General features: G+C 36.4%; 1 protein-coding gene and 1 pseudogene across 2 annotated transcripts; both read left to right on the top strand.

The window, feature by feature from the left end:
• Positions 1–3270: 3270 nt before the first annotated feature.
• Positions 3271–6556, top strand: LOC110371203 (BCL-6 corepressor-like protein 1). Of its 2 annotated transcripts, none has more exons than XM_064038130.1 (6): positions 3271–3491; positions 4466–4633; positions 5020–5181; positions 5421–5600; positions 5914–6111; positions 6375–6556. In XM_064038130.1, exons 1-6 carry the CDS (start codon positions 3315–3317, stop codon positions 6432–6434), a joined length of 945 nt encoding a protein of 314 aa, XP_063894200.1. In that variant the 5' UTR covers positions 3271–3314; the 3' UTR covers positions 6435–6556. The 2 variants fall into 2 exon arrangements, with proteins under 2 accessions (XP_063894200.1, XP_049701222.2); XM_049845265.2 differs by having other exon boundaries at positions 3271–3494.
• A 121-nt stretch (positions 6557–6677) lies between these two features.
• Positions 6678–8038, top strand: LOC126054608 (putative nuclease HARBI1; annotated as a pseudogene).
• Positions 8039–12925: the final 4887 nt, after the last annotated feature.

Here is a 12925-nt window from a genome sequence, read left to right as displayed (position 1 = left end):
TTTATTTACCCCTATGACTATGTATTTATTTGAATGTTTTGGTAAATTCTATTTTTACAGGCAAGTGCTAATGTCACTTTTCTATGAGTGTGATACGTGACTTAGAAAAGTGTAACACCGAATATCACTTCCCCGTAAGTTTACGAATACGAAACACTTAACAACGAATGCACGCTACCTCGAAAAACTTAACGCCGTAGCCATGCGAACTCGAATAACGAAATCTCTAATTCACCTATACGAAACACTTAACAACGAATGCACGCTACCTCGAAAGTACCTTCTAAGTCACGTATCACACTCCTTTTCTATGTAATTTGTACGTACTTTGAAAGTATATCTCAGACGATAATGACTGTGTGAAGATGAAGGAGGAATGTTGAGGATCTGGACATAAAAGTAGACACCAATTCATCGTTTGCAAGCGTAGCATACAGAAGTCTTTGTAATTTACCTTATCTTTACTTTTTAAGTACCTACTTACTACGTTGCACAGCGTAATCAATCAATTGTATCAAGGAGTGATCATTGTAATCGTAGGTCTTATACTGAGCAATATGTGGTTATCATTAAGCCGTCTTTTCAGAGTAGATATTAGTAAGAGGCGCATACGTAGGGGAGATGTTCCTAAAACGGGTACCCTTCCTAAAACGGGTAGGCTTTGCCATTCGTATATTATAGGTCTTAATGTGAACCTGTGAGTTTAGAGCGGTGCACTACCACCCCGCCGATCACGGTCAGTTGGCTCGCGCGCCTAGAACGAGCGTTTTCGAGATTAGATGTAAAAAAAGTTTTTTGCAGAGTTTATTAAAAAAAATCGGATTATGCTAGTGCTGACTACTGAAATATGGTGCAAGATACGGTTTTCGCAGTTTTGTATTATCATTTTGCATATTATATGCTTATTAATTGTGAATACTTAGTGGTCTCCTTGTTTACTATTTTAAGGTTAAGGTAGTTGAAATTTAAAACGTGCTTTTGGGCAAAACGGGTAGGGGCATAACGGGTGACTACCCGGTTTGAAATAAGGGACCACTTCCTCAATTGATCCCACAGAAAGCTAATCGAAGACAAAGGAAGCCACAGAGAGCTGAAGAAGTACAGGAACAGCGTGGAAAAGAAATTAAAATTTGTTTTCTCTGATTTTTAACAAAATTATCTGCTGGTAGGATTATAATTTCAAATGTAACATTTAATAAAGTAAAAAGTGATCTAGACTGATCAAAATAAGAAAACTGTTTAACATAATTAAGGAGACTAATTAACGATAAGGATTTCCTGGATAACAGGAGGCTAAGATAGGTTTTCTAATTCATTTATCACATATATTCATTCATTACCTGCTTTGCCCAAAGGCGCTACCCGTTTTAGGACCCCCCCGAGGGCAAAGCGGGTATTTAGAAGGGGTTTATTTTTTTTGATTTTTTTCTGAATTTTGAAGAAGATTACTAAGACTATCTTATGTTTTCCAAAGTTTATTATATAAACAACCCTATGAGTACAAATACAAGTCGCATGTTATGTTCTTGGTTATTTTATTTAACATCTTCCCTTAGCTTACCCGTTTTGGGAACATCTCCCCTAGAAGCTTTCCAAAAAACAGCATTACTGCTTCATCATCATCATCATCATTATTTACCTATGTACCACAATAAAGGATATTTGTATAGGTAGAGGACAGGGTTGAAGATGTCAGATAGACAGTCGCTCTTTGTAAAGCACCGGTACTCAGCTGCACCCAGTTAGACTGGAAACCAGCCCCAATATATGTACTCAGGTACATAGTTCAAGAGTAGGCAGATAATGACGACAAAATAAAGTGGTATAAAAAACCGAAGATAACCAAGCCTATTTAAGTTATAATCTATTTTTCATTCCTTCCTCCGTGGTTATAATATATCCCTACCCGTATATTTTAGAGCCACTTGAAATTCAGACGATGTTTTCATATTTCCACGGTGGCGTTGACTCCACCTGACGTATATAATGAGGCCGTCCCTTCAATTAAAGTGATTTGTAGCGCCAAGGCTTAATGAAATGCGCTCTGTAAATAAAATGTAAGTTCTGTAAGCCAAACACGGTGATATGGTATGAAATATTCGTAAAAATATGATGTTTTGAATGGAAATTACGCTTCTGCTCTCACTTAGGAATACCTACTGTTTCTATAAGTAAAGGTAATATATAAGATAGTTGTGTTGATTGTACATACCTCAAAAATAGCTGTATAGCGTTTAAGCTGAAAATGTGAGTGCATTTAGCTTATACCCAGGAGAAGCATAGGATAGTTTTTGTCACCACTCAGCTACGGGAGGGAGTGATCTCGAGACGCGGCTGTCCGCGGGCGGAAGCTAGTTATTTTTAATAAATTCTCGTATGTTAATTGCCTACTTCGTATAATGGTCAAATGTAATATACCTACATAACTTGCACCTGTTTATGATTAAAAAACAATTAAAGTCAAATTATATCTCTAGTCAGTAAAACAAAAGATAGATAGATAGGTTATTGGGAACGGCCATAAATCATCATATTTATATAAGTCTGTCCATAATGCACTTACATAAATTAACATGGGATTATCAACTGTACCTAATTCATAAAAACTTGATGAATTGTCAAAAACCGACCACCAGTAGGTAAATGCCAATCTTCCTTACGTTTATTTAAATACCTATAATTTATTGCAAGAGATTCTTATATCATAATATGATATATAGATGTTCAGATATAGTTGATAAATGCAATAAACACCTTGTGATACAGTTTATTGCACTATTGATTACAAAGTTGTATAAATATTGAAGTTTTGCATTTTTTTATCAAATTAACCAACGGTAGGTAAGTTAATGTCCATCATAATTTTATTTATTTATTAATTTGTATCAATCATCTAAGGCCCATAGAAAAACAATACATACCTAAATATAATAACATTATAATATCATACACTTTGGTATACATAATAACGTAGGTACTAAAATAAATAATAGGAACATTTTAATTAAAAAGTAAAAACAAAAAGTTACTATAGCAATCTAGCCCCTCATTAAATAAAGTTTCTTATTTTTCTCACCGACCACCACGGTTCAATCGAAGAACAGTCCATTACAGAGGAGTTTCTCCGTTGACTGAGACGTTTCATATCATCAATACCATTCATATCTGCATAGATAACTATTGTTCATTTCCATGACACTTACATGATTCTTATGATGTAAGAAAAAATCGCTATAGTCGTCGCACGCCGTTTATTCAAAGAATTTGTTTATGTTTAACAGCACATTGTATCTTCCAGGACCAAAGTTACAAGGATGAAATTCTTCGCTATATTCGTTGCCCTGGTGGCGGCCGTGTCTGCGGACTTCAGCTCATGGAGCCTGCACGAGCTCTCGGAGGCTATCCAGAACCCGAACACGGATCCTGCCATCCTCCCGGCTCTGACACAGGCTCTGAACGATCTGATGGATGCTATCGTTGCTGAGAAACCCGTGGTGAGTTCGACAGTTCCTTAAATATCTTTATGTAATAAGAGTATATTAGTCCAGCAGGCTCTTTTGCAACTGAACAACTCACGGAGTTCTTTTACAAAAAAAATTAGTTTCATCATGGAGGAAGAAAAGATGAACGGAGATACCGTAAGGCATGTAGGTATGAGATTTTGCGGTATGACATCTCCGCTAGTCATTTTTTTCTTCTTGAGTTCAACCCATACCCCTTAAGATATGAATCCTTCGGGCAAAGTTGGGTAGAAAGAGTACATATAAGGCAATCCTGAGATATTGTTCTGAGGGGAAAGACCAGGGGCACACGATAAAATTAAAAATAACTGTTATCAAAGATAATTTAATATCTTTACTGTTGAATGACAGAGTTGTGACGTTTACGATTAGTTATACAGCTGGTATAAAATTTATATTAAGTTCTACCTATTTTATAAGCCATGTCAAGAAGATATTGATTAGATAATTCATAATAACCCTAATGATGTTAATGACACATAGTAGCATATCTGAGATACGGCTGAATCCTATGCACTTTGCTTTTCAACTTGTCTTTTATTTATGTTAAAGGAATCTAAATGTTCATCCTATTTAGTCGATGTTATAATCGAGGGTCAACGATTCCTTCCTAGGTTCCAAATGATAAACGATCTGCATCATCATCTTGACCAAAGAGATGACACTGACAAAGATACTTGTATTGTATACATCGTTTTCATATACACATTAGGATAAAGGAGTGATTGTAAGATTGGAAGATGGGAAAACATCAAATGACCCCCCGCTGTGGGTTAGCAGCGTGAGGGAGTGTCAGGCTCTTAATGACAAAAACCCATCATGTTCCTTCTTAGGCCTTTTATGTACAGGGACCGCGCTAACTCTTTCGAACAATCCCACAGCCCAACAGGAACATCCTCAGCCTCATAATTTACTCCAATTATCAAAAATTGTATGCCCTTCAGGTCTCCCCTGTGGTCGTAGAGACCCCTACCGTCGTGGACCTCACTGGCTGGACCCTGAACGACCTCTCGGAGGCTCTTCAGAACCCTAACACCGACCCTGCCCTGATCCCCCACTTGGAACACGCTCTGAACCAAATGATGGAGGCCATCTTTGGTGGTGTTGATATGGTGAGTCAAAATAAGAAGAGACGAGAATTTTTTGTTATGGAGGTTGATGGCTTATTAGTGTAGAACTAACGTTTGCAATTCTTTCACATTAAATATTGACTTCAAGTGTTAAAAAAATACCGGTCTTTTTGTGCTTCTAAATAAGCAAATCGTGAAGTGAATCGTAGGCAGAATGCATAGACGTCTGAGCTTCAAGATCTATGTTCTTATTTCTAGTATATAAACGGTTGAATCAGATAAGCAGTCGCTCCTTGTAAAATACTGGTACTCAGCTGCATCCGGTAAGACTGGAAGCCGACCCCAACATAGTTGGGAAAAGACTCGGGAGGCGAAACAGTTGAATTTGAATAATGTTCTTCAGCATACATATTGTCTTTTGTTTCCAGGAAGCCGTCGGTGTCCCCGCCCCTGCCATGGAGATCTCCCACTGGACCCTGCAGCAGCTCGACTCTGCCCTCAGCGACCCCGCCACCGACCCTGCTCTCATCCCTTACCTCGAGCATGCTCTTAACCAAATGATGGATGCTCTTTTCTCTGGCCAGCAAATGGTAAGTACCTATGAACTTGAACATGAAAGCGTAAAAATTACAAACGTAAATCCAAATTTCTAATAACAGTTACCGTAAGTAATCTTAACTCATGATTCTATTGATTTTAATTACTAACACAGTAACTTTAAGATCATCAGTAATTTGAATAGGCTGAATAAACTGAATTGGCTTCAGTTTGTTTTATACAGAACAAGCATAATTCCTAAATTTTCATGCTTTCTGTTGTAATTTCCCAGGAAGTGATCAGCGTCGTCGCCCCCGTCGGTCTGGCCCCTGCTCCAGCCCTAGAAACCCCTGTGGTGCCCACTCCCGTGATCGTCGCCCCTCCCCCTACCCCTGTAGAGACCCCTGTGACCCCCGTCCAAACCCCCGCTAGCCCTCTCGTCCAGATCATCGTGAACATCAAGCAGCAGGAGGTAAGATTCGATGTCATTTGAGAAATATCGACAGGACTCTATGTTCGTTGAATATATGGATTGTTTTTTGGAATCAAATATTCAAAAAACTTCACAACTGTACTAGACTGTCTCACTTGACTTTGAAAATCCATTGAAGTGATCATTGGCTTGTTTTTGTAAGATAATTGGATTTATGATTTCATCACTCCTTTTATTTCCGAATACCATATACGCATATGACATTATTGTAAAGCAGAACTCAGGAAATTCGACCAACATGCAACTAACAATTTTCTTCGAAATATCTTTAATATTCTTCTTTCGTTCTCAGGCCCCTGTTGTTTCTCCCGCTCCCGTTGTTAGTCCCACCCCTGTGGGTCTTCCCGCACCCGCCATGGTTTCCACCGAATGGACCCTGAACCAGCTCGACGCTGCTCTTAGCGACCCCAGCACTCACCCTGCGATGATCCCTTACCTCGAAAACGCTCTTAACGAGATGATGTGGGACCTTTTCAACGGCCAGCACATGGTTAGTAACAAGTTACAACTTTTACGAATCATTTTTGAGAAAGTCCCGTTCTTATGCCTCTGTCCTGCTATCAAAAAAACACCTTTTAAGAGTTGAAAACGATCCACCGACAGAAATAAATGTGTCTTTTGAATCAGCCTTTAAATTTTCTCAAAAAAATATTAATTTGAAGTAATGTTTTTCTTGACTGCTCTCTTTTTCTAGTAAGCCTGGAATATATGATTCTGCTGGAAACTCATCATTGTTATTTTCTTATTCCACAGGAGTCCATCACCGTGGTTGTCCCCGCTGTCCTGGTCAACGCTATTGAGCCCAGATCTTAAACATCCAATCCTGCAGACCCATGTGGAACTTGCCACTGCCGACTCCAAACCATTGTTAACATCTGAAACTTGTTAGATCATTTTCTGGCTGTTTACACCAATAAATGACTTTATATTATTAAGGGCCGATTTTTCAATGGTCAGATAAAGGGAAAGATAAGGTTTATTCCACAGTTAGCGAGAATCTCAATTTTTCAATTGACAGATAGGCCCTAACGGTCAGGTAAACTCTCTATCCAGCCGATAATTTATCTGGCCCTTTACGGGCCAGGTAGCGCGCTAACGGTCAGATAACTCAGATATTTTGTCATTTCTGCAATCACGCGCGTTCGTTTTTGTAGGTTATACTTGTGTTCTTGCTTCCTAAATTATAAAATAATGGATATTTTTGATTCTATCGACGACGAAACAATCGAGGAAGATGATATAGTGCTAAATTATTTAGAGTCAGAGAGAAGAGAAAGAGTTATTAGAGAGAGACCTGATAATATGTCTCTATGGGATGATAAGAAATTTCATAGGAGATTTCGTCTCGAAAAAAGTACTGTGCAATTTTTATTAACCCTCATTGAAAGTAAAATCGCCAACGTAACAAACAGGTAAGAATTATTTTCTATATAAATAATAAAACGAGATTTTTGTATATTGACTACGATCTAGGTAACATTGAAAGATACCTATATATTATTTTTTTATTTTTCAGAAACAATTCTGTTCCAGCTTTACAACAATTACTTCTGACTTTGCGGTTCTATGCGTGTGGTAGTTTCTACATTACGATAGGTGATTTTGCTGGAATACACAACTCAACTGCGAGCAAAATTATAAGAAAAGTTACTGAAGCAATTGCCTCTCTTCGCCAGGAATTTGTTACATTGCCAGCTAACAGAGAAGAAATATTATTAGTACAGGAAGGATTTTTTAATATTGCCCGATTTCCGAGGGTTATAGCGGCATTGGATTGTACTCACATCAAGATAATTTCACCAGGTGGCAATACTGCAGAAGACTACAGAAATCGAAAAGGTTTCTTCTCATTGAATGTGCAAGCTATGTGTACTAGCGACTTAAAATTTGAAGATATAGTAACACGATGGCCAGGTTCAACACATGACAGTTTGATATTCTCAAACTCTGCAGCAAAGTTTCAGTTTGATACTAATAGATTTCAGAATGGACTGGTCCTAGGTGACAGTGGTTATTTCTTAAATCATTATTTACTAACTCCGTTAAGTGATCCTCGAACAGAAGCCGAAAGACTATATAATGAGTCTCATATTCGTACTCGAAATGTAATTGAGAGATGTTTCGGGTTTGGAAAAGGAGATTTCCTGTGTTAAGTATAGGAATGCGGTGCCGAATCCCTCTCGCTCAAGACATTATTGTAGCAACAGCAATTTTACATAATCTTGCAAGAATTAGAAATGAAAGCGAACCACCTGTGGATCCTGAAGTCCACATACCACAACAACCACAATTTGAAACTCTCATTGCTGACCAGCCAGGACACCAACACAATAGTACAAGGGACTCTATGTTAGAATATTTTGAAAGTCTAATCAACTAGTAATGATATATTAATAAACACAATTTTATAACTACAATGTGTTCTTTTATTATACCTCCACTTTACAGTAATCATATTGTTATAATCAAATAATTTGTGGTGAGGTATTCACTGCTTTTGAATAGGATTATTAGAATTTAACAGTCTGGGTTTGTAGTGATAAAAAATTAATTTATTGGAACTAAACACACACATTACAATAAAAATGGTCAAAGACTAAAGAGATCCTTGTTTTGTTGAATAGGTAAATGAAAAAAAAAACATTTTATAAATCTTTATTTATTATTTCTAAAGGACTTGTTCCATAATTTACACCAGTACGGAGCTTACTTAATAGTACTTCATGCATTTCCTGCTTCCTTCTTTCATCATTATGCAGGTTCTGCATTTTTAATAAGTGTGCCTGTTTGACAAACTCATGCTCTTTTATGGCAATTTCCTTCTGGAGCTTCACTAGCTCTAAGCGAGATTCAGTTAAATGGTCCAGTTTTGCAGTCACTCCAACTTTAGTAATTTTTTGATTACTTTTCAAGTATGGACTAATCTTAGTTTTAAAGCCTTTGGCTTCCATGAAGACCACTTATTCTCTGAAAATAATGATAAGTTTTAATTAATGTTATTTTATACAATGTAAATAAATGAACTGGAAAATTGATAAAGACATACCTTTTTCAGTTTGATCCACTTCCATATCCTGTATCTCTATAGATTGAAAGTCATCAAAGGCCTTGTCTGAAAACAAATTAATTTACTATTATATTTTATTACACTATTATACTATGTACTTTTTTTTCAATAAATTAAAATACCATTTCCAATTTCACTGTTAACTTTCTCCTTTAAATCCTGTTATGGGCAAAACTCTTCTTGATCTAAAACAAAAAATATATTCAGGTCCTTGTTTTTCATTTTACATTAAATAAATATATATAGGTTGAACATTCTGTAAAAAAATCAGTGGCCATCATGTGATCATAAATCTATCAAGGATATGAGTAAAAATCAAACATTTATTCTTTTCCATTCTGCAGCCAGAGATTAATTACAGCACATGTTTAGTTATTTTCTAAAGTTATTTATTATTATTGAATTAGATATTTTACCTAAAGTACACGGAATATCGTCATCACATGGTACAATTACTAAATTATTTTCTAATGATTGCAGTGGCAACGATAGCGGGTCAACTTTAGCAGTCTCTTCCAGTTCTAAAGGTTCTGAAAAAAACAACAATACACAAACTGCTTAGAAAGATGCTAAAGATAAATGTAGTGCGTTATTACTTTTGTTTTCATAAACACTATATCAATTCCCATGGTAACATCAACAAAAATATTTTAAAATATTTGACTTCATACCTGGAATTTTGTCGCTGTCATTTCGAGCATCCAGCCCATTGATATTCGAACATATCGCGATAACCCTCTCCTGTATATCTGTAACCTCTGGGGCTGAAGAGGGCCCGCCACCAGTTTTGTACAGCTCTTGCCGATGTTTGGCCAATGTTTTTTTGGTTTCCTTTTTTATGCCTTCATATTTAAGCTTCAGGCTCTTGGTACTCCTCGCTGTAAATCCCGTAGCCGCATTAAATAATGAACTGATTTTTATCCACGCTGCTTCCTTTTCTTTATTGGTTACGGCGTCTGTCTGCTTATTTTCAATTATAGTACGGTGTTTTGCCACCAATTCAGTCAATAATCTTATTTCGCTTTTGTTAAAATTCGTGGAACGTTCACGTTTTACGATATTTTCCATGATTACACACAACACACAAAAAGCAAACAATAAATTCGAACGGAAAATAAATATTAACACGAAGACGAGTCGTCAAAGTTTAAGGTTATGTTATGATTCCCTCTAAAATGTGACAACCGCTGTCATTAAGTTGAAAATTGTTTGTCTCTTTCTTAGATCTGTAAATGTTCATAAGCGCGTCTCGCTCACACAGATGTAGTGTGAAGCTAGTCACAAAAAAAGGTCAGGTAGTAAACTGACTGGTAACTATGCTTTGAAAAATTGAAACTCTTTATTGGTTCGTTAAAGAATCAGATAAAGTTATTGATCAGTTAGCTACTTGACGTTTTATCTGGCTCTTGAAAAATCAGCCCTAAGTGGATTATTTTAATCTTCCTCTGTTTATTATGGGTTTATCGGTTTGAGCTTTGTTTTATTATATCATGCGATAAAAGATCAGACATTATCATATGACATCGGTAGCGCAATAAGAACAATACGCAATGGAATTGTACAGTATATTACTACAGGAATTGTACGGTATTTCCACTGTCCATTGTGTTAAAATATCTGTCTGGTACGGAAACGTTAAATGCAAAACGGTAATGCAAGTACATATCACTATACAGTTTCTTAGTTCTATGTTGCTCACGTAGATAACATTGCAGCTTGTATATAAAAATCTAAGAGTCATATGCCAGATTTAAAGGACGTTGGCTAAGTTTTTTAGAGTCAAGGATTAGTAAGGTATCTTTTTGGACCCAAAGCAGTGCCCAGTGAAGTCTCGAGATGTATATTAAGTCCATCATTGTTTATTGTCATCGCAACGGGCTGCCGTTGATGGTTGTGGTAGATGAGTTGTCAATGCGGTTAGTAGATAACATGAACACGAAATTATTCAATGTACATTATAATGTAATTACCGTTTAATTTTGGAAATGAAATAGACATCAGCAATTTATTTTAGGCCTTGGTCATATGGTCAATTTTTATTTGTCGAAGTCAGGCCTAAGTGCGATTAGATCAGATGTTTTATTTCACGAAAGTGAAACAGCTTCTAATATTGCTCCATCTATATCTAATAAGCTGGATTCTAATATTGATTTCCTTTGGTCCTGGATAGTCGCAAAATTCTATTAGTAACTACTATTCCCGTACCTAAAAGATCAGAGTTAGTTCTAGCTGCTCTTGCAATCGCATCGAGAAAAACCTTCAGTGTGAACAATCCTCTACACCAAAAATACATGTTCCCTTATCTCCTAACACAAACAAACAACAATAAGTCACATTTAGATTCATCATGACGAAGCTGATTACACGAGATAAGGCTGACAGATCGATCCTTTCTCAGATCTTCTTATCTCTGGTATTCACATCATGCACCAGCATCGCATAGCTGACTGATCTGTCATACGGTCCTGAGAGTCGTATCTTGGAATCTTGTGACCGCTGCGTCCTTCGATAAGCATGGATTGATACATCTTAATCCAGTTGAGGGGCTAAGTCCATTTTCTATTGTTTTCGTTTCTACCAGGTGTAATGGGCTTACTTTGATCTTGCATTGCCCAATGCGATGTTGAAATGAATGCAAATGCTAGTGTGGGGTTTTCCGGCATCATGTCTTAGAAGTTTTAATTCTTGAAGACATTAGATATGTTTTTTTTTATTGTGCAGTTTTTGATACGCTATACCTATAGCTTGCAACACACATTATGTACAGCTTAGGTAGTTATCGATTTTTATGTACTAAATTAAGTATTGTTTTTCACAAATTTTCTTAAATAGCAGAAAGAAAAATTACATTTAAACAAAACAAAAATCATCGCCAATTTTTTTGAAACCATTTTGTAGTCACTGTATTGTGCTTTTTTGTGGCCCTTTATGTCTTAAACGTCTCCGTATTAAATCTCTACAACCGCACTCACAGACGCGATTTAACTTAATGAAACATCAACTCACCATTACTTAAGGTTTATAGTATAACTTGGCAAGAGGTGGAATAAGGAAAGTTATACTAGAAAAGTGCTCTCATTTGTGGGGTCGGCTATAAAAACCAAAATGTTTAAAGTCATCAATTTGGTACATTTTGACATCGTAAAATATTTTGTGGTGTACTCAAATTGCCTTCAGTTTTCATATAATTAGTATTTGTAATACTCCCATGCAGGGACGAGCCGCCCCTGTGTGCGAAGTGTGCGGCGCACACAGGTGTCAGCTGATTTTAGATAAAGGAATTGGGTTGCCCGGGTGACTAGGTTGAGGGGGTCAGATAGGGCGGTCGCTCCTTGTAAAAAACTGGTACTCAGCTACATCCGGTTAGACTGGAAGCCGACCCCAACATAGTTGGGAAAAAAGCTCGGAGGATGTATATCCAAAATTATCCTATTTTGGGCGGCAGGTTGAAATCATTAAACACACGTTAAAACGATGTCAATACAAGGAACATTTATTGGATATCACCGGTTTCGTGGATATCCGAAATATCGATGTATTTTATGATGTAACTTTACTCATTTAAACTTTGTCCGTCTTCCTTGTGATTGAGTTGCATATACTTATGTTTCTTGGTAGATTTTGTTATAATACTATACCTACTGACTACATATTTATTAGCTTTTTAACGTGGTTTATTTTTCGTCACATGAACTTAATAAAAAATATTGCATTCTAGAGTAGATTGCAGGATTAATTACAGTAAGGACAGGATTCTGTTATTATTCACAAGGTTTTCAAGTTCTGTGGCGCATTTACAGAAGATCTGGTAACCCGATTTAAACGAAGTTTTCGATAGTCTAGTATTTAAGATATATACGAGAAGGGAAATAGTTTTTGTAATCATCGGCAACAGGTAGTAAATAAATCAGACCCAGTTGCAGAAACGAACTTTGAGATTATTATGAATGAAAATTCACGAATGTACTTTAGAACCTCATATCTGTATTATTCCTATCGTAATTACATAATGATATCTACCAGGTGATGAATTTAATCTTTATTTAAGCTAAATTAGTAATTATCCAGGCTTATTGATCTTTTGTTATGTGTAATTATAATCTTATCGTTAGTCATGTAGGGTATTTACTTTCTTATAAAACACGTAATTCTTTTTTTCATTGGAATAATACATGACTTACTAAAATTGGTCATGCACACTGACACATACACTTTCCTGTTTCGAGTTTGTCATCAG

This window comes from Helicoverpa armigera, chromosome 15, assembly GCF_030705265.1.
Source record: "Helicoverpa armigera isolate CAAS_96S chromosome 15, ASM3070526v1, whole genome shotgun sequence".
In the NCBI taxonomy this organism is placed as follows: Eukaryota; Metazoa; Arthropoda; class Insecta; order Lepidoptera; family Noctuidae; genus Helicoverpa; species Helicoverpa armigera.
Note: the sequence above shows the minus strand (reverse complement) of the source record. Positions and strands in the feature narration are given on the sequence as shown.

Excerpts from the sequence above, each read along its gene's own strand:
- LOC110371203 (XM_049845265.2), top strand. The coding sequence starts at position 3,315 with ATGAAATTCTTCGCTATATTCGTTGCCCTGGTGGCGGCCGTGTCTGCG. Across the intron at positions 4,634-5,019 it reads TCTTTGGTGGTGTTGATATG|GAAGCCGTCGGTGTCCCCGC; the intron begins GTGAGTCAAAAT and ends TTTTGTTTCCAG. Across the intron at positions 6,112-6,374 it reads TTTTCAACGGCCAGCACATG|GAGTCCATCACCGTGGTTGT; the intron begins GTTAGTAACAAG and ends CTTATTCCACAG.